Source organism: Bombus fervidus, chromosome 3, assembly GCF_041682495.2.
Source record: "Bombus fervidus isolate BK054 chromosome 3, iyBomFerv1, whole genome shotgun sequence".
In the NCBI taxonomy this organism is placed as follows: domain Eukaryota; kingdom Metazoa; phylum Arthropoda; class Insecta; order Hymenoptera; family Apidae; genus Bombus; species Bombus fervidus.
Genome location: NC_091519.1, coordinates 17738978 through 17760365, shown reverse-complemented (window position 1 = coordinate 17760365; position 21388 = coordinate 17738978). Strand labels below are relative to the sequence as shown.

The 21388-nt window shown below is 41.8% G+C and overlaps 2 protein-coding genes and 1 long non-coding RNA gene across 11 annotated transcripts in view; 1 reads left to right on the top strand and 2 right to left on the bottom strand.

The window, feature by feature from the left end:
* Positions 1-667: 667 nt before the first annotated feature.
* Positions 668-7019, bottom strand: LOC139985603 (serine/threonine-protein phosphatase 4 regulatory subunit 4). Of its 5 annotated transcripts, none has more exons than XM_072000157.1 (16): positions 6747-7019; positions 5778-6028; positions 5587-5660; positions 5163-5269; positions 4750-4979; positions 4495-4623; positions 4318-4424; positions 4039-4230; positions 3807-3965; positions 3546-3728; positions 3018-3464; positions 2830-2947; positions 2709-2751; positions 2608-2627; positions 2480-2525; positions 668-2255 (listed from the first exon to the last, which is right to left on the bottom strand). In XM_072000157.1, the coding sequence occupies exons 1-16, from the start codon at positions 6785-6787 to the stop codon at positions 734-736; spliced, it is 3669 nt and encodes a 1222-aa protein (XP_071856258.1). In that variant the 5' UTR covers positions 6788-7019; the 3' UTR covers positions 668-733. The 5 variants fall into 5 exon arrangements, with proteins under 5 accessions (XP_071856258.1, XP_071856259.1, XP_071856262.1 ...); XM_072000158.1 differs by having other exon boundaries at positions 668-1868; positions 6747-7006; XM_072000161.1 differs by lacking the exons at positions 5587-5660; positions 6747-7019 and having other exon boundaries at positions 5159-5269; positions 5778-5918.
* A 28-nt stretch (positions 7020-7047) lies between these two features.
* Positions 7048-7417, top strand: LOC139985607 (uncharacterized). The gene is made up of 2 exons (XR_011799449.1): positions 7048-7187; positions 7251-7417. It is a non-coding gene; the product is annotated as an uncharacterized lncRNA (long non-coding RNA).
* Positions 7418-8182: 765 nt separating this feature from the next.
* The window catches only part of LOC139985604 (uncharacterized), a 179432-nt gene continuing 166226 nt past the window's right edge, over positions 8183-21388 (bottom strand). For 4 of the 5 annotated variants that reach the window (XM_072000162.1, XM_072000164.1, XM_072000165.1 and 1 more), the window contains 7 exons: positions 15425-15613; positions 13238-13393; positions 12943-13160; positions 12524-12650; positions 11305-11966; positions 10928-11226; positions 8183-10751 (listed from right to left, as the gene is read on the bottom strand). In XM_072000162.1, coding sequence (XP_071856263.1) covers positions 9577-10751; positions 10928-11226; positions 11305-11966; positions 12524-12650; positions 12943-13160; positions 13238-13393; positions 15425-15613 — 2826 coding nt within the window. In that variant the 3' untranslated portion in view covers positions 8183-9576. The remainder of the gene's footprint in view (positions 10752-10927; positions 11227-11304; positions 11967-12523; positions 12651-12942; positions 13161-13237; positions 13394-15424; positions 15614-21388) is intronic. The other variant, XM_072000163.1, reaches the window with a different exon arrangement.

Genomic DNA, 21388 nt, shown 5'->3' with positions numbered 1-21388 from the left:
AATAATCTATTAGAATATATTCAATTAGCGAGTAAACTTTGATAGAGCGATACGTATTAGATATGCAGCTATAAAATTAAAGTGCAAAATAGTCTTATTTTTTACTCTTACGAACTGCGATACGGCATCGTCTAATAAAACAGTCTTCCAACTCGAGCATGCGTGTCCGTACAACTTGTACAAACGCTGAAACACGCGATGCATCTTTCCAAACGATATATCGAAAGATAAATTTTTTTCTTTTATAATTTAACACGAGAATACTTTGGACAAGATAAAGTAACTAAAAAACTATCTTGTGTAAAGCACGCGTTAATGGTAATAAATGACATATCGCAAGAGTTCTATCCCTTGGCCTCTTTACCTTTTACCAATTCTACAGGAATAGAAAAATTCATCGTTAAACTGGTTAATAAAAAGTGAGAAATGTACAAGGCCGTGTGAAAAAAAAAAAAAAAAAACGATCGTCAACTACGGACGAAACGAAGCTACAATCTCGTAACAGTTTCTAAATACGTCGTTATTTCGTCAAAGAGAACGTAGACTTTGCGAACATCAGATTTTCTAAAAGATCAAAATGCACAAAATAAAAAGCATCCTACGAAACTTTCTATCTTTCCGACACACGACATGTTTGCAATTATAATATGCGAACCAGCACATACAGTTACCCCATCCTTTTACATGGAGATTTAAATTTCTTGATACCTTAAATGCGTTCTGTGTAATTACACTAATACAATTGGTACTCCTCGAATTTTCGGCACAACTTGTCGATCTCCTCGTACCTTAATTGCGAACCTACGGGGCTGGAAGCCCTGGTGGCTGGTGCGGTTCTACTACGACGTACAAAATTTCTTAAGGGTATTTTACTATGTCCCTGATTATGATTCACGTCTAAGGTGGAATATCGTCTTAGAGCCCGGCTTAAACGTTCCGAAGGTGTATAGTCGACCACGTCCAAGCTATGCTGAGCCTTCAAGATAGGCTTAGTCTCTTTCGTATCCAGCATCTTTAAACTAAAATTCGCAGAGTGTCGTTTAGTCCTGTCCAGCATACACTTGGACTGTATGATTTTGGGCTTGTCTTTATCCATTATCAGCGAGTTTCGACGTTTCATCTTATCGTCCATCGACCTATCCTGATTTACGCTGAACCCGAATCTAGATCTCATCAGATGCCCAAGATATAATGGATCCTTCTTGTCGAGCTGTTCATTCTCCTTCACTAAACTCAAGCCATCCTCGTAATCGATCGATCGTAATCTTATACCTTTCGCTTGATTAGTTCCGTTGCTTCTTCGTTTTATACCATCCTCGTACTCGGCGGAGAGATTTCTCTTGGGTTTTCCCTTGTCGAAATTGACGGAGTTCCTTTTGGTTCTGTCCAACGTGCACTTTGACTGCACGACTTTCGGCTTGTCTTTATCCATTATTAACGAATTTCGTCGTTTCATCTTGTCGTCCAACGTTCTCTCCTGATTCACACCGAATCCAAATCTAGATCTCATCAAAGGGCCAACGTATACCGGATCCTTTTTACCCAGCTGTTGATTTTCTTTTACCAGTCTCAATCCGTCCTCGCAATCGATGGAAGTTCTGACATCGTCCGACTGATCGGCATTCGTTCTTCGTTTCGTGCAATCTTCGTATTCAACGGAAGAGTTTCTCTTAGGCTTTCCCTTGTCGAAATTCATACTGGTAGGCCGAGCATGATTCACGTTGAACGAAGTTCTTCTCTTACCAAACATGGAATCTTGCAGATGCGGTATCTTAGAGGTGCTTTGAGAGAACTGCACCGGTATCCTGATACCAGCGTCCACCAGAAATTCGTCGTCCGACAGCATTACCGGTATCTCCGGCATAGAGCTACAAGGCCAACAAGAGTTATAGTGAGCTGCAAGCGTTCTTACAGTGGCAGTGTCCTTGCTGGCAATGTTAGTGGAAAACTCGCGGGCGTAATCTCGGGTTAGTAGGAAATTTTGCTGCGATCTTCGCCGGTTCTCTCTCATGATCGCCAAGAAGACAGACCTCGCGTAATCGGACGAGGGACAAGAATGGAAAGCGTATTCTTCCGCATAGTCGCATTCGCACGTTTCCGGCCACAATATAAATGGCAATGCTAATTTCGATCGACTCTGCTGAGCCTTCTGCATTAGATAATCACTGCACGATCCATTGTCAAAGTTAGTATGGGTTGTACTAATGTTAGAGTTGGTATGCCCTATTCTTTCCCAAGGGTGTGTTAGTTGAATTCTGTTAGATGCAAAGCATGCAGAATTTGATATTAGGTTTTGCACGATATCGTTAGTAAACTAAGAAAGATAGCGAGATTTAACTCTACTTTTTCATCGGTTCTAAAAAATCTATCTCTTCTATTCTCGAATATTACTGTTATATTAGACGTTAGCATCATGCTTAAAATTAAAGTTAGTTTTATTTGTATATGCGAGGAATAAGTAGATATGTAATTTATGTACCTCGCTTTTGATCCGTCGCTTGCTTGGCGAGGTGAGCTTATGCTATCTGTAATATATATTACTAATTTTAATCATTGTTGTGAAAACTATTTTACGTTTAATCGGTGGTAACGAAAGCGAATATTTACCTTTCGATGATGTTTGCGGCCTGGACAAAAAGAACAGAATAAATTAGTTCAAAATTTCATAGGAAAATCATTAGACATTCAAATTATAAAGTATAACTTACATCGTTTTTGATGAGGAATCGGCAGTCGCACTTCGCCATCCCCCTACAATTACAGTATTCCAAATATTCAATCCGTAAATAATAAGAATTGCCATAATTATGAAAATTTATCCTCGCGTACCTTTCTTTATCGTAGCACCTCCGCCTGGAGATTTCCCATTTGCTATTCCTGATAATCTTTTCTCTTCCTCCAACTTTCTAATATCTTCAGTGCCTTGTTTTGAAACTGCTCCAGATGCCTGAAACAAAGTATTTTATGCAAACACAATTCGCTAACAATAAAAGTGAATTATACTGAATATTACTTACACCTCGACCTTCGTATTTAACCGATATATCATCCAAATTTTTTATAACGGATGACAGCTCGGCTAGTACGTCTCTATCCTTTTCGCTATTTATTAAATGCGTTATAGTTGATTCTAACAAAGTTAATAATTTTTTATCGGCCGGCATCCGCAGCATACTTTTTAACTGAGGCAACAGAGAAATTACTTTCATTCTTATGTTAGCTACAGAATCTTCTGCCAAGTTCAATAAAGCAGTAAAAAAATGTTCCTTGAAATATGCAGAAGAGAAAATTTCCAAAGCCTCTATCATCATACGAACAAACATCATTCTCACATAACAATTCGGATTACTAGCCAAATCTGAATACAATTTGCTACGAAGTTCTACCCTTTGCATAGGTTTCATGTTATAACGTAAAAGGAAAAGATATAGAGTTCCTGCGGAGAGTCGAACGGGTATTGGCCTCTGCAAGTTAAAAATAGTATTGAAATTTGATTATGTCATATATTTTGGTAAAAACGAAACACGAGTATTTTTAAAACTTACAGCGTGTAATATTCTAAAAAAGGCCATTGGCACAAAATACGAATATATAAAGTCACTTGGGAAGTATTTAGGTAATATCTCAAGTTGCGAATGCATTGAAGACACTAATCTCCAGTTATGCGTAGCTGCTATTTCCGACTCACATTTCAATAGAGCTCTACCAATTTCCATAACAGTGGAATCCTGCAGTCGACAAACAGATTAATATAAATAGAGCAAATATATTTTGAAAATGTCCAATAATAGAAAACGCATACAAACCATTTTATCTACTCCGATAATTTGACTTTCAGCCAAGCAATCAAGCGTTAATCCTATATGAGGAATTAAACCTTGTAAAACTTCTTCAGAATTATCTTTCAATAATTTTATTAGATCTGTTTTTATTCGTCCACTTTTTGGACCTAACACCTTGGCCACCTGCATGGTAAATTATGATTGTTAGTAAAAAGTTATACGTCCCAATTTCATATTCCAATCGAAAAGGTCTTACTTCATGGATTCCACACGCTACAGTTCTCCGAACCAAATAATAGTGATCACTCGCCAATGCAGTGAATGTAAGAAGTAATGCATCTGTATCATCCACGGAATTTGATACAAAGATGAACATTGCTGGCAAATTAAACGCGCAACATCTTCTGCATTCTACATATTTTTCATCTTCGTCAAAATTAATATTCATCTAGAAAGGTGTAAATTTATGGAGAAACTTCATTATAAAACACATTCGATTTTATCAGAGGTCTATATCGTATTCGTACACACTTACAAATGGAAGATGAGGCTTAGATTCTTTTTTCATTAAAACAATACCCATTTGTGCAAGTTGTTGAAAATATTTTAAGAACCATGTTTTTTCCGTAGGCAATAAGCATGCTGAAATATCAATCGTACATCAATTCATTGCGATCGTGAAAGTAAAATTTAAATTCATAAGAGATCTTACTTTCTAGGCCGAGTACAATTTTTCCAAATTCTTGGGCAATGACGCATATCACGTTATCGTCTGACTGTACAGATTGTGTATTTTCACATAATTTTTTAACAAGTGGCACTATGGTAGTTTTTATCGTATCTGTAAAATAATTATAACTACGTTGCATCGCGTTCTTAAAAAATTCGCATCCAAAAATTAATCGAGACATATTTTACTACAAAAACCTTGGAATGCTTACGATGCACAACTAGTCACTAAGCATACCTTCCTGAAGATGAGGTAGCAAATACGCTATTGTTTGTACAGAGGCGCATCTTACATTGCTTTCTTCATCACTTGCTAATTCTACGAAAGATGGTAGCAAAGCAGATTTTACAGACTCAGCACCAAGGCCTTCAGCAACAAAACGTAGCTGCAAGCAGATACTAGCTCGTACTTCACTATTTACATCCTGACAGAGGGAGTGTACCATTGGTAGAACTTCCTTCTGTATCCTGACAACAATTTCAATACGTATACTTATTTAATGACTTTATTGAGAAAAAATTGTCTTTTGGCATATGTTGCATACTATTCAATTTCTGTACGTCTAATCTGTCATTCAAGAATATAGTGTTTAAAAGTTGATACCCTCGATAACAAAAATATTAGATTTTGATAAGATGAAACATACTCACAGAGCAGATTCAAATCTTGTACAAATCTTTCCTAATATCTTGCTGCATATTATCCTGGAGTGGATAGGTTGCGACAATTGCCCTTTGCTTACGGTCAATGGCAGAATCTGTATAATTTTATTTCTATTATCGTCCGGATGATGTTAGTTATTATATTTGAGTATGTTCAAGTTTCAAAAAATATTTGTATCATTAAGGCTATGTTAAATACATAGCATCTCTTTGCAACATATGAGTTTTGATAGAGTACTTGATGCTTAGTCCAATGCCAGGTAATCAAGTAACATAAAATAAATCAACCTAATTACCAATCTACCATAATCATATCGTAAGGTTGCATATGTGCTACAAAAATTACGATACATTTGCCCTTCTAAATAACAAAGTTTTCTGAATATCAATTTCTAAGATCATCTATACAAACCTGCTTTCTTATGACTTCTACCGGCAGTAACTCTATCACATCCAGTAAGGTCTCCAGCCATGCATGACAGATAACTTTAAATGTACATATATACATGTTTAGTTACATGGAATAATACCAAATGCATGAAACTGTAGATATAGGTTTAACTAGCAACTCTAATTATACAAGAGCGAACAGAATTTCTTTACCTGGATCACGCTTTTCAAGGGAATCTAAGATACTTTGAAGGAATGTTCGACTGAAGACATTGTGGTTCACAAGTTTCTGCTCTAGGATCGTTTTGAATGTTGTCGAAGCTGCGATATGGAATTCCGTGGATGCTGTAGCCAGTGACTGCTGCACTTTTGGTATCACGCGTGTTATACATGATTCTGAGTCTGTGGCTAAGAGGCTTGGTAACGTTTGTATAAAATTGAGTTTTTGAATTTCATCGCCTTTCCTGCAATAATTATGGACATAATAGCAAATAACGCAAAAACGACAGTTGTATTAACAAAGATAGATAATGATGAAAACAACACATTTTTAAATATTAATATTATTTAATATTACAAATATATTAACCACGATATAAATTAACATGGTAACAATATATTTAGGAAGTATAAAATTTTCTGGAATCGTTAAATTTATAAAAACGATCCCGTCATCCTCGCGTTATTTTTTTTAAATGCATGCAACCTCCAAGGACAGGAATCTTTACATAACATATCCTTTTCGAGCATGTGACAATGTTTTCACTGGTACAACGTGCACGATTCTTAAAGTTTTTATTTCATCGTAAATCCTCATTGTTACAACAAAACACTCGTTATTACGACATCGTTATGCAAAGAGGGAAAAAAGACAATCGATAATACTGTCAAATCTTCGAACAACCTACACCTTGAAATCTTATTACTTCGAACGAAGTCTTTAGCTAACTGTTTATCAGTTACTCGTAGAATGTCACTTCTTCCGAGTGTCTTTAAAGGACTATAATTAGCAACGCTTAGACGACAGGACGGTATACTCCTCGAACGACGCTGCGTTATTTTTAGAAACCATGCATGGGTTCGAACGAAAGGGAAACAGTCGTGAGAATGAGAGAAGACGGGCGCGACAACTGCGAGTAAGATTCGCTAGCTAAAAAACTATTCTCTATTTCGGCCACTTACCGTGGAGATGTGCTCTTGTACAGAGCTTCCTCTTGCAACATTTTCAAAGCGCATTTTATTCAACGATCGCACGAGAAAGCAGCGAGGACCGATATACTAATTTCTTTACGTGGACGACGATACACGCGTACGCACTCTCATGACGCACTTGACGCGATAAAAACAACACGACCGAACGTAGATGACAACTAAACTGGGCTCTGACTCCAAGGTATCGATTATATGTGACTTGTCCTACGAGACAGCGAGCAAGACCGAGTTCAGCCGGAACCGACCGAATGCGGCCTACGTACGCCACTAATGAAAAACACGTAATACTGCGTTGCGCGTAACGCGTAATACAATAGACCGGGATGCGTTGATCGTAAGTCGATGTTGTGTAATCGACAATCCGATGTAGTCATTTTGCGATTCCCATGCGATGATGCATCTCGCTTTAAGGTACGTCGGTTGCGCGTTTCTAAAAAAGAACACTGCTTAAAACAGCGATATTTTTTTTTATAGCTTGTTACGCAACGAGTATGACACGAATTGCTTGTATAATTCGATCGTACCATCGAGATCCAAATATAAACATTTTTATCTACTGTCACGTAATATGTATTAATCAACAGATTTACTATCCTTTTATAACTGAAATAAACGTTACTCCGAGATCGAACCAAGTAACAGCATCGATGTGTATCAACCGTATTGCAAGAGTAACCTGTGTTTCTATAGACCACTATCTAGATTTTATAAAATTAATTAACGATGCTGTGGCAGACTTGATACGATAATCACACGGGATTACGTGGTTTAATTCAAGGTTTTGTACAGTGATTTGTCGAAGCGCTATGCGCAAAATTACTATTATTAACCATGCCCCAAGGATATGCCGGTTCTCTGTAAAGAGGTGTGTCCTGGTAATACGGAAGACGCGGTTTTCATTTTCGGCGAAAGTGACTCGTTATCGAGTCGGTTTTATTATCATACGTATATGTAAGTTCCACTTACGCCAAAAGATAAAGCGCTCTGTCTATAGGCTTTTTTTCCAAATTAGGATCTAAACTGTGCTTCTTTAATTGCTCTTCATTCTAGGAATGTACATTTAGAGTATGAGTGGATGGTTTATAGAAAATCGCGTTCACATGTGATATTACGTACTCTTAGATCAGGTATAGGCTTGTCTAATTGAAGGCTAGCGAATTCCTCGTAATCCATAAACATGGTGAACGCATTTTACAGATAAATGCTGTATACGAATATAACCCCATTTATTTGAAAGAATTGATCAGAACAAGAAACGCATATTCAGGTGATACTCGCGCGAAAGTAAAAAACACGATCGTCCGCGATGATTTTCAGGACTGATCATTGAAATTCTTGCAGCCGCTCGCCAGGGTATCAGCAGGATGCGAGAAACGAATATTGAATAGAGTCGAAACACACGCAACTGTATAAAATACGAAATATATTTACTTCTCATAGCATGTCGTATAATTTAGATAAGTATACATACCTTACGGGCATTGCATAGGGTATATCATATACGTTTAGCAATATAAAAGATTACAGTTTACATTAATATATACAGAGAGGAGCGAAAGATTTGGATCGCGATCGAACAGCTCCGTTCAACTTTCGCGTGTATCTTATAGTTTAAGATAATCGCCCTTTTATTCGCGTACACGAAACACTACGATTTATATGTTCTAAGTTTAAAAAAAAAAAAAAAGAAGACAAAATGGTATAATTATAATAAACAGAGTGAGAAAGAGAGGAAGAATTATTTAACTGTCATGTTTATTCCGCGATGAATCAATTTCCTGTTAGGAGACGAGAAGGAAACGTGAATGTATTATACAAAGAACACAAGAGGAAACGCGATAGGGGGAAGGGTGCGCAGTCAATGCTGTTTTCTTGTTGCGCGAATTTGCGAACGTCGGACAATCTTGAAATTGCGGAACATATCGATACAGAGATGTGCGCTTAGCTATGTAAACGTATTTAAAAAGATGATGTTAGGACGACGAATAGAAACGAACCTCGCTCTGCCTTTTCTCACGTAGTTGCAATAACATTTGCATTTTATTATCGGCATTCGTTCCGTAGATATTGACGCCTGATTCTCCCTCTCTAAACGGCAGTTCGCATTTGAATATCGCACAGATTGTGTTTTTTTTTTTCTTTCCGCACAGTACGCGTACTTTACACATTATATATATATATATATATATATAAGTATATATATTTCATTCTTCTGTATTTTTACAAAAATTCTTCGCGTAAGAAAAGAAATTACGAATAATATCATCTCGACGCAAGTCTTGTCCGCTACAATCTATACTTAATAATAAATGTCTCTATATGAATAACTAATTTAAAAGAAAAAGGGAAACCTATGAAGGCTCGTGGAAGCACCCTGAATCACTGTATAACAGTCAAGTCCTATCGCTAGGAAACGTCAACAATCGATAGCGTTTTGTGACTTACGAATATATAATTAAACGTGATTATTTTAACTTCTTCGATCTGTTTTACGTTTTGACGAAACAAACATTAACACGCTACTCTATATTATTCTTCATTCCTCGGTGAGCATACAATTCAATATTATACACATCGCTATTCTTTCCGATATCGTACGTACGTTCCAGTTTGGACTAGTTTCAGCCGTAACGAGATCCCATGGATACACGAGCCAATGTATCCATGATCTCGACTTGCGACTTTCTCGGTTCTTTGATTCTCCCGAAGTGCCAACATACATACAGACGCATCATACGTACACCACACACGACACACAGACATACACGCGAACGCGATTCTAATAGCTCCTCGTTACATATTAAACATAACTCTCGTCATCGACGACGGATCTTCCATATCCTAGATGCCTGGTGGTAACCGAGGCACGAGGTTGAGGGGGCGGGCGATAAGGTGGAGGCGGTGGTAAAGACCTTGACCTACCCGCCACTTTGTGTCTGTCCTCCAGATTCATGTGTACCGGTGGCAGATGCCTCAATCTCGGTGGTAGTGGTGGTGGTGTATCCGGCCACGTTCTCTCTTCTTCGTCGTCTTCGTCACCGTACAAATCGATCGCCTCGGCTTGCTTGAACGAGTACAAATCGTTTCTCTCTCTCGAGTCGTATATCTCGCTCGTTCTGTCCCTATTACCATAGATGCTACTCTCAGATTCGTATCTCTCCGTACGCGTCGTTTCTTTGTTCACATATATCTCGCTCTTCACCTTTTTGAACTCGTACAGATCGCTTCCCGAATGATAGCTACCGTTCTGAGAGACTGGTGACTCGCGATTAACATACATTTCCGACTTGACCTTCTTGAACTCGTTGAACCGTTCCTTCTTGAATTCGTATCTGTCACTGGACAACGTCGTGTCTCCCGACAGATCCTGTTCCGAATTATGAATGGAGACCCGTTCCGTACAGATGTCCTGTTGCGTAGCTCTTTCGTATTCTGTTCGAAGATCCCGCGTTATGTCCAGTTGCGAACTCCTGTAGATGTCCTTGCAATTCTCCATGTTCTCCTTCATGGAATCTTGTCTCAGATACTCCCTACCGTAGATATCCTTCTCGTCGAACCTGTCTTTACGATGATCGTGTTCGTCCAACTTTGTTCTTGGCGTTCTCTTCAGCTGAGCCCTCAGCCAATCTTGCCTCTGAAAATTTGGATTAGGGTAACCGACGTTGCTCTTTTCCTCTCTAAAATTATGCTCAACGGCGCTCGAGTGATGATTATTTGCCGCGTAGCCGTTCATTCGCTCTTCCCATCCACCGTAGACACGGATATACGACTTGCTGGTAGACTTGTCCTCTTTGGTCAGAGACTTGTCGAAGCTGGATGACGAGGCATTCGCGGCAGAGTCCTCGGATCCCACCGGAGACTCTGGGATGAACAGCTGACAATCCGACAGGGTCAGACCAGAGTCTCTTGAAAGAGACATGTGGTCTTTACGCGGTGGTTCCGTCAGGTCCAGGCTGTCCAGAGAAAGCCCACCTGCTGCAACGAGAGAAATTCCTCAGTGGACTATCGAAACACTTACATGAACCGAATACCAAAGGAACAGATGCATACTTTGCTTCTGATTCACTGAGTAAAGAAGAAAGAAGAATTAAAGAAAAAGACTAAGAAGAAGAAGAAGAAGAAGAAGAAGAAAGATAAAGCAAAGTGCTCACAGTGAAGGCTATCGGTGCTTTCTTCGGCTCCACTGTCGCTGCGTTCCTCCCCAAAGAGCTGCGTGACGCCCTCCCCAAACAGTACTTCACAATGACGAATCAACATCTCCGTCAGTGTAGGGATCGCCCTGCTCTGATTCACCGACGGATTTGGCGACCAGAGTAAGCTTGGTCCGCAACACACGCCCAGATTACTGGCACACATGAGATTGTGCTTCGACCGCCGTGCCACATGGTGTAGAACGCAGATCAGATGCGATAGCAGGGTGTAATTCGCTTTGGGCAATCTATCTAAAATACTGAAATCACCAATATCCGTTAAATATCGTACAAACACAAGGAATTTCTCGTTACTGTAAAACCGTTTCTTCGCTTACTTTTTGATAGTTTGAACAGGATTTGGTGTGTCCAGGCTGTCCATCCAGAGAGGAAATAGGTGGGAAGTTAGCAAAGGGTCCGGTAAGGATCTCAGAAAGTCTTTAAGGAGAGCTGCCACGGCTATAATTGGAGCATCTTCCAAGCAACTGGGATCTCCAGTAGACTCGATCTGATCTCGTAGTTCTCGAACGATTCGAACATTCGCCGATTTTCTGAAGATTCCTTGCGTGAATGGTCCCTTGGCGAATAATTGTTGAAGCATCACTAACACAGGTTTTGGCAATCCATTTTCGTCGAGCCTCGATAAATTGACTCCAAACAAACTCGGGTTCAACGAAAGGGATCTCCTCAATAACCCGGTGATCTTGGACTTGTTCTTCTTTACCGGCGATTTTGGTACCGGCCTGAGTATAAAGTGGCACGTATCGTGTCCACTTTTGTTACAATGCTCCAGATCGAAACCTTCCTCCGCGGACAGCGTGTGTCTTAGATTCGACAATTTGACGGCGAAAGGCCTCTCGTGTCCTATCAGAGGATACGGCGCCTCGTCGGCGGACGTTCTGGCCCACAGCTGAAAAGGTCCTTGAAGATCCAAGAGACGCGTGGCCAAATTCACACAGGCTGCCGCTGTCATCTCGGATCCCACCATAATCGTCTTACACTGCAAATACCAAGATGGGACGCGGATGTAGCTCGCAACACGAATAACAGGATTGCTCGGAGAGAATTGTAATCGCGCGCAACACAGACATACGGTAAGGAGAATACGTGCTGGTACACGCGATTATAGTTATCAGGGGTTACGCGAGAGTATGCGTTCACGTTGACCGCAGCTTCTGGCAAACGATAGGCGCTCGCGTGTTCTCTAATAGAGGTGTCGAGCGGCGCGTGTATTTAAATACGACGCGCTGGTCGATAATGAACCTCGACCGGAGGAGCGAACACGTCGTACAAAGGCCACGAGATAGAAGGAGGGTCTCTTTTTAGTAGAACCGATCCACTCCAGCGTTGACGTCAATGATATAAAAGGGGCATCTGAAAGAAGAATGCCTCCAGGAAGGTCAAGCGATCGAACTACGGTCTCTCTTGGCGCGTTACGATGTGCAAAGAATGGACCGCGAAGGCGTGACCGCGTGTATCTCCCTCTCGTTCGACTTTGAATACGCGTATGCGACTGTATATTGCGCGCAACGACGGAGAGCAGTATGCGGTACTTACGTATTCCGTGTTCGTGTCACTGTCGTGATACACGACTTGAATGTTCGTGTCGGGCGGCTCCTTCATACTCTCCTCTCGTACGAGTTCGGTCAAACGTCCCCACCAGAGATCCCTCGCTGCAGCAGTCCTAAAAGAAACGAATAAACGTTTGTGTGATGCGCGATGTCGCGATAAAGCCGACACCTCGACGGTTAATCGAACGATATATCTCTTTGCCGCCACCCTCGAGCGGTTTCTCGTTTGCGAGTTTATTGCGCCACTAAAAGAATTCTGGCTGGGACCTCGAAGCGACGCGGAGTCGCGACGCCATTACGAGTCCAGGTAGGGTGTAAAGAAACGTGAAAAGGGTGCAATAACACGAGAGAACGAGATACCAACAGCGTGGATAAGGCACTTGTAAAGCATCGGCAGGTACGTACATAAAAGTTGCGACGACGTTCGTAGTGGGCCAGCCGAGGACGAAGCTCGTTTCCTGAGATTTGCTCGTTTCGGCCACATCCTCTATGTGCCCGGCAGTTAGCCATAGCTCGCTCATTCTTACGGATTGTTTTAGCTTAAAGTTACCGCCGCTTCGTGCCTTTGCTATAAGCAATAGGTCGGAGAAGAGAAAAAGGTGTCTGTCCTGGGATTGTACACCCTGTAAATACGCAAAACAGGCTGTATTATTACGATGAACTTAAACGTGATATTTGAATTACCATTACGATCACTCACCGTGGTGAATTGTACCGGAGTCTCCAAGAGGAAAGTCCTCGGCGGAGATTTCGGAGCCGGTGAGTTGTTGGACACGTTTAAAGATTTCTGCGACAACACTCTCGTCAGCCTTCCAGGGTTCCCGCCGTTCCTCTTGCGGATCAGACTCTTCATTTTCTGAAACGAAACAGACCGCGTTGCCGCATAACGAAATCAATAACAAACTCTGCTATATTTGAACAAGGGCGATACCATACCACCGAGAAGCAAAACAAAATTCCTCCGATTCGACCTAACCCAATCCTTTTCGATCGCCGTTATATTTGTTGCACGAAATATCACGTAGGGAATCGATATTGGAAATGGAAAATATCGACGTGGTATCGAGCATCGTTGGCAAGAGATTAGCATTAAATTATCCGTTGGAAGGGGCGCTCTTCTGTCAAGTTACCGTGTTAAAGAGTCACAAAGCAACGACTAATTTTGATGCTCGGATCTAGGACATAAATTATTATCATCCTCGCAGCAGGCGGCTAATAACTGAACGCCAACGTGCCAAGCCGCATTAACTTTCGGATGACTTAACAGCATTATTTCACCGGCTCTCTATTCACCAACGGCGAAGCATCGGTTTTTTTTAGCAAGGAACCCGTTCGAAAATTTCAGCAAAGGCTAGTTCGCATTCAACGATGCTACTGGAAAACAATGGAAAATACCGATTTATATCGAAGCCGTTTAGTAGCAAAATTAAATGACAGTTTACTAGATGTAAAGTTCCAGTCGGGAGATTCCAGCGGATACCAGTTGCTTTTCCCGTGACTTCCGCCGATGTCAAGACGCGCAGAGACGGATGAACAGTTACGCCTGACAAATAACCCCACCAAATATAGCAAGAAGACGACACACGAAATTACAAACGACCATAGGGCAGACTGATTAACATATTTCGCTTTGACGGCGTCGAGCGTCAGATTTGTGTCCCTCGTCGTTCCTTCTTGGCCTTCTTCTGCCTTACGAAATCGATGCTCCTCGTATTCCGTTCTCTCGACGAGATCGTAACTCGCGATCGTTTCTGAAACTATCGGTTCTCTACTAATGCTACTGCTTGGTTGTTGCGTTGCATCGAATTATCGTATGTTAATAAATGCCGTGGAAATCCAGGTAAACATACCGATGACTCCAGACGATTCTACGTGATTCGCGAAAGCGTTCTATCATCGATCTCAGGAATATGCGCATAAATGTGCGTCGAGAAACGCGAGCACGCGTCCACCTATGCGACCAGTGCAGCGGACCCGTGATCTCACTAGATGCCCCGTAATCCCTGCTCTTGACAATACGTACTCTTTACGCCCAGTATGCAAATTAGGCTGCGATACACGTGGGACGATGACACGCCGCGCCGCTGCAAACAGTGTTGTCATTCGTAGATACGAATGAAAATCTGTATCACCGACTCGCGTACTTTAATCATTGCGTATGCTCAAAAAGGAATTCGAAGGAGAAGAAGAAGAAAACAATGTACTCGAGATCGGCAATACGAAGTATCGAGTCACGATCTAAAGACAAAGCTGAAGACTCGGCGTTTACCATTAGCTTCAAAGATTTATATATTATCTGTCGGCTCTCAAGTTGCAAATGAAAAAGTTGTCCGATCTGAGAAGCGAATTGCGAATAAAATAACTGTTGGGTCAGTTGGGATTCACGAAATATGAATTGTAAACTCGAGTAGTTAGTCACTGTTTAGAATGGAGAATTTCGACGATGAATATAATTTGCAGCAGAGCTGGACCAGTTTTATGAATTAAGTATGCATATTTCCGGGTCAAAGAGCACAACACGCTTCCTAGCTAATCCAGCGACGCTGTTTTTTCACGATACGTCACATCCATCATACGTGGAAATAGCATAGAAAAAGATTCCGTGAAGTGGCTTGTGAGATCCGTGGGAAACATCACGCGTGTTGAACGCGCGAGTGTTTTTCACGAGTGTCAGGAAATATGCTGTGGGGTGCTCGTGAGAATCGTTGAAACTCATCGTACGATAGCGTTCTTTCCTACTTCTCCCATAACTGTTACATTTTCTAAGCAACAAACTTTTTACGCTCGTTTTACCGATTTTCTCTACGTTGGATAATCGCGATGACGAAGAAAAAAGTTTTACGCGCGGATGTATATGTTAGTAAAGCGCGAAGAAAGAGACAAATACCGTGGTAAGGACATCTCGTTCGTGTAGCCGGAGGTTATCACCAGGAAAGAGTTCCTGGATACGGTGAAGATCGCCCTCGAGCTGACCACGTTGAAGAACGGCGCCACTCCCGACGCTTCCGTTTCCGTTCTCCACTAGGTTTCTCGCCTCCTGGCCTAGGTACCTCTCGTATTCGGCCAGCCTCTGGACCTGCAACATTTAAAAAGCGTTTTCTCGTTAGATTTTCTCAGTAACTTGTTTCTCTTTGCATTCTAGATTGTATCATAGATTCGCTGAAATTCTACTATATTTTATTCGTACCAGGATTGTGAATGTAGAACGTAGCTTCTTCTCTTAAAAATGACAAAAACGTTGTATTCGATATATTTTTTACGTTTTACCGACGAGGATCATTGTCTATTTGAAAGAAGCCTGACCTATTGGAAATTACCGAATAACAAACAATATCGAGTATTTTTATTCTTTCCCCGAGATATTTCGCATATTTAACAACGATATTCTTAATGACATATCAGAAAATTAAAAAGAAAAATCCAAGAAATAAAACTGAAAACGTAAAATAACCAGAAAATTATTCCTTTGCATTACCAACTCTCGCACGCTCTCGAGAAACCAGGTTCGAATGATCGCACCGCAGTAAATCGATGAATTTTGCGCAACACTCTGCGAAATCCCTCTACTTCGCCACAATTACGATAATGTGAAGTTCTAATGGTAAGATTGTGAAAGCAGGAAAAGGAAACTATTGGGAAACAGGGAGTGTGCGTTCGTTTTCCCCAGCGATCGACGCACCAAGTTACTCGGTGATATCGGTCGGTGAGTCGTAACGCGAAATGCCGCCGCGACAAAGAATCGACGCGAACTTTTTCAATCGCAACGATCCGGATAATCGTCGTCCGCGATACATCGAGGCGAGTTATGTAAATTCACGGCGACTCACCGTTCAATCACGTCGTGCCGTTTCGTTCCAGCTAACTCTGCTCGCTGGAACGAACTTCTGCCGACTCGCGTCCACGCGATCGGTTGATTCATTGCTTAATTGCTACGAGGCACGAGCTGTTCGCATCAGCTGTTCGAATTTCCGTTACTGTTTACGATAACCGCCCACGGATTGGCCCAAGCTGTAGACCCGTGCCAACGTCATATTATTGTAAAATAATTTCATTCTCGAACTATGTACACTCGTGAGTCTTAGCTCACTTTTATTTTTAACGCGACTTCGATGATTTCACGTCGATCGTGAACTTGAAATTTTATACGACTTCAGTAAATTGGTTAGCGCGAAAATGAAATATAGAACTTGATGAAAACGATAGTCGGTCGTTGAACAATAAGTTTACTTTTGTCTTTCGTGAAATAAATAACTGTTCTAAGAATCACGAGCGGGGGTGTACACGCGAGACATCGACAGAAATATCGTGGTGAATTGCAATTTTCCCTGACTAGTCGATTCGTCAAGGGTAAGTACGCCGACGTTTTTACATTGCTCCGTTTATTATCCGCACCCACACGTGCTTCGAAATTTTCAATTAAAATGCGACCACCGCGGAGCGTACCACCCACACAGAACCGGCTTTCGTAACGAAAGTGTACGTACCGCTTCTACGTTCGTGTTTCGCTGCGTGATCGAACCAGGAATCGGATTTGGTATCCATGGTCCATGTACAAACGAGGTAATACGAATCTACTCAAAGCCGGTCAAATCGCGGTTAATCCCACAGAAGGCAGAGGCTTAAGACGAGCCGCTAACGAACCCAAATTTCACTACGTCGTCGATTATTCGATGATCGATCGTCAAGGATTGAGCAATCACATCGATATTATCATAAGCCAACGCGTGTATTCTATAGTAACCCCTGTGATACAACGAGATAGTGAAATCGGTCAAATATACGTCACGTTCGAAGTCGCTGAACGAACTTTCGTCGTTGGCAGAGAATCACTTACGAAACGTGGAAATTCTTCGATGTCTTAAAATTCTGTCAATTGTGATTTAGCGTTGGAAGAAAATACGCGAAACGACGACTTATAATTATAAAACGGACGTCTGTATTCGGTAAATCAGTTGGAATCGTAACACAACCTCCGTAAACATACACAGCGATCAAATAGTCGGATAGTTATATAGGCGATTTAACAAAAAGCGAGCAATAGCGACGGCTAGCTGATCCAAGAACGAGCTCTATTCGCGATAGACGATCGAGCAAGAGGCAGTTCGTAACGTAAAACAACTTAGAGAAGACAAGGTTAGCCGCGAAAATTGAACTAAATTACAAACACCTGCGAAGAATACGCGGTTAGCGATCCTTCCCCTCGAACTTCAGTGAAAGACGTTTAACTTGAAATTACAGCTGGCTGCCAGCGAATGGTTTGCGGTAACTCTGCGCCCGAGTTGATTACTTCTTAATAAGGTACATAAGTAGTTTAGATAATACTTAGGTAGCGAAATCTTTACAGATTTCAGATTCCCATTCGTAGATGCTGCATCGTTTGATTAATTCAGAGCCTCGCCATATCGTGGAAACTGCTATACGATCTCAAACGGTGTTTCAAACTCGCAATTGCTTCGATTCATTCGATCGCAACAAATTCTTCTCACGTTTAGTATACCTACATTCGACGAGTCGGACATGTAACCCTCGTCCATGAACACGTCCACGTACTTGATGAACATCTCGATCTACGAACGTCGATCGTGAAATACGTTTCTGACAACGACACGCGACAACACGCCACGAAAGAAAATATACGGGACAGCTGCGGACGTCGAGAGGGAAGGCGTGACGAGGACCGGTTGCTCGCCTCAGAGCTGCCAGACTGACTACAAGAACGGAGCGAGATTTCGCGCGCAACACACCTCGCCCCGTGATACATCTTTCGCGTGCAATGAATCATCGGACCACCGGAAGTAATCGCTTCCACCTGAGTAGAGACTGTACCTCGTATGTCACCGCTTTTCTTATCTATGCGCGTTCTCGCGTGACGAGTACCAGGAGACGCGTAGAACGCGTGGCCGAATACGTTCCTTTTTTCGCCATCGTGTCTTTCATCGTTTTTTATCGAGATGGAAAGTTTTCTCGAGTGGGCCGACCATAGAGGACGATCGGGCGTTCTGTGTCATCGAGAGAGATCTTGTTCCTTCGATGGAAGACCTTCGCTTTAACCTGCTAATCGAATTAGCTGGCATGACGCGGAGGAATATTTTGGTGATCGTGGAAAGAATTCTCTGTGGCGAATGTTTTTTTTTTTTTTTTAATACATATAGATATTTAATAAATTTAGCCAGGATAGAAATTTGTTAAAAATTCTACGAGATTATCAATTGATTTTTTAATAAATCTAATACGCTTTTAATAAATTTGAATATACAAAGGAAACATTTAAGAAATTTATGAAAAATTCGTACTAAATTTATTTTTTAAAAATTCCTTAGGCTTCAAGAATTTTCTATAATTCATAAAGTATTTCTCTGCGATATTGCAACTAACCATAATCAACAAAAATCCTCGTAATTACAAATATTAAAAATTATCCGAATATTTTTCCTTTATCATCTAAAAATCCACTGTTCCCAGGATCGGAATAGCGCTTGATAATCAGGGTCATGATGGAATTCATTCTAATCATAGTTCCTTTTCTTCATTCTCATTTTACTGACGCTAGTTAGGTTCGCGATAATTGCCGTGTTCGACGTGCTTTACGGGAGTCGGAAAATTTCTCTTTCACGGAGTAATTTTTACAGTTTGACGCTATTGGCATTCTTCGATGCGTATCATCGACCACGAGGCCACATCCAATATCCTCTCTCTTCTCTTCTTTACTCGTTTTCTTTCGTTCCGTTTCCCATCGTCATTGTTCCAACGACACGTACTTTTACGCGGCATTCTTACACCGGCACCGTTTCTGGGCCCGTTTTCGCACACTTTCACCGCGCCACATCGATTATATTCTTAGGAATAGCTCGAACATGGAACGCGGCGTTGTACGCTCGATCGACGATCGATAATCGTTATCGAGTCACGAGCTGGCCCACGTATCACGAGACCGAGTCATACGTACTTATTTTCTTCTATTTCCTCTACAAGCAACGACACATAGTCGCAAAACGTTCGTACGAACGTACGAAAGCTTTGAATCGTTTTCTGTACACGATATTCTTCGTTCGATCGAATCGACCGGCCTTTTTGCTCGACTAATGTCGAAACAACTCGATCGATAGAATATACGAGTCTTTCGCGTTAAAACACATCGAACACTTGACGCACTCCAGTTCCCAGACATTTTTCTCAGAGGTTGTTACCGATTCGCTAACAGCCTAATTGAATTTTCTTTTTTCCAACGTTCTGCAGACATCGGCTAGTACATCGCTAAGAAACACACGGAAACGAGATATCCCGTGACACATCTGAAATATGTACGTTCGAATTCCAGAGGTTGAATACTAATACCAGCAGCTTTCACGATGAAACATTTTATACTCCGTTTCTTTCTTTTTTCGACTAATCCCCATATATTCGAGAATCCTCCGTGTCTCTCGAATAAAAGAGAAGAAACAGCCGTCGTCAGAACCACCGAAATCCTCGATGCCACGGTTCGTACGATTCGTTCCAGGGGCACAAAGAGTTTCATCCCAATCGCGCCACGAGATCAGCGAAATAAATACTTCACCGAGCTCGAGTGCTCTTCGGTACAAAGGAACTTCTGCTGGATAGGTCGTAGAAGAAAGAAAGAAAGAGCTATTCTAGGGAAACCGTAGGAAGGTTTCTTCTTGCAGGGTGGCTTTTCGAGGGGTAGGTGTCCTGACCATGCACAAGAGGCTGCTTGTTAATGCAGCTCGACGAGCCTCAGGATGCCTTCGCATATTAATCAGCGGCACAAAGGAGCGACACGTATGTCCTGGGGACTCGCGAGAGCAAAGAAAGCGACGTGTGAAAGAGAGAGAAAAAAAAAAAATTGGTGAGGTAAGGAACGTATATTTCGTTCCGGAGAGGATTTCGACGGCGCTACAAGCGCCGACCGGTTAAATTATTGCTAATTAGCATAGTAAGCACGCATGGGGGAAAAAAGGAGACGCAAGAGGTACGTGTACTTTTCTATTCGAGAGAAGTTGCGGCTCGACAAGTCGTGTGTGCGCTCGTAAATCGAGCTTTCTGGCTCCGGGCGTAGAAATCCGATTCCGCGTATTATTCCCGATGCTTTGCACAATCGACGTGTCTACTGTACATTTATCGCGAGACCGCCATTTTTATCCACGTCAGGTCGACGTGCGATCTTCTAAAGTGCAACGAGGATTGCGTGCATGCAGACACTTCTAGCGCAGAATAAAATTTTGCGATAACGTAACCCAAATATTTCTTCGTTGTTTTAGTTTTCGACGATCGTCTTTTCTTAACGCTCTGTATATATAAGCCAAAAATATGACGATCAACAAGATGATAAAGCCTGTCAAGAATAAAAGTTAATACTCGCGTAATACTCACGTACGCAAGTACGGAAACGTGATGAAAATAACTGATACATAAAACCTCCAACTATCGTACTCGGTTCGTCGCGAAGAACGGCGACAACAACTGTACGATACACGGTAGAATCCTTTAAACGTTCCCAGCGATTCTTCTCGAGTGACGAAACCTAGGGAGTCCGTTGCTTTTGTGTCGCGCTGTACAAAGAGGAGAAAAAGTGATCGGGCAGAAGAGGGCTGGCGGCGGTTAATTTGTCGGCCGGCCGGCACGATAATTTGCCCGTCGGGGTGATCAATCATTTAATTAGTCAGCGAGAACGTGCCCGCGGCTGGAAATTGTTCGAACGCGGTGAATGGAAGAGAAAGGTCGCGGGGATCCGCGGTGACGGCCTTTTTGCCTCGGCTTCTCGGCGATACGTCCACGAATGCATACATCAACCGGTGCCTGGAATACGCACGGATATGGTATATATACCTCTTGGTCATCTATCTGGAAGCGTACT

Excerpts from the sequence above, each read along its gene's own strand:
- LOC139985603 (XM_072000157.1), bottom strand. The coding sequence starts at position 6,787 with ATGTTGCAAGAGGAAGCTCTGTACAAGAGCACATCTCCACG. Across the intron at positions 4,231-4,317 it reads CTAAGCCTCATCTTCCATTT|ATGAATATTAATTTTGACGA; the intron begins GTAAGTGTGTAC and ends ACACCTTTCTAG. Across the intron at positions 3,729-3,806 it reads TTATCGGAGTAGATAAAATG|GATTCCACTGTTATGGAAAT; the intron begins GTTTGTATGCGT and ends TGTCGACTGCAG.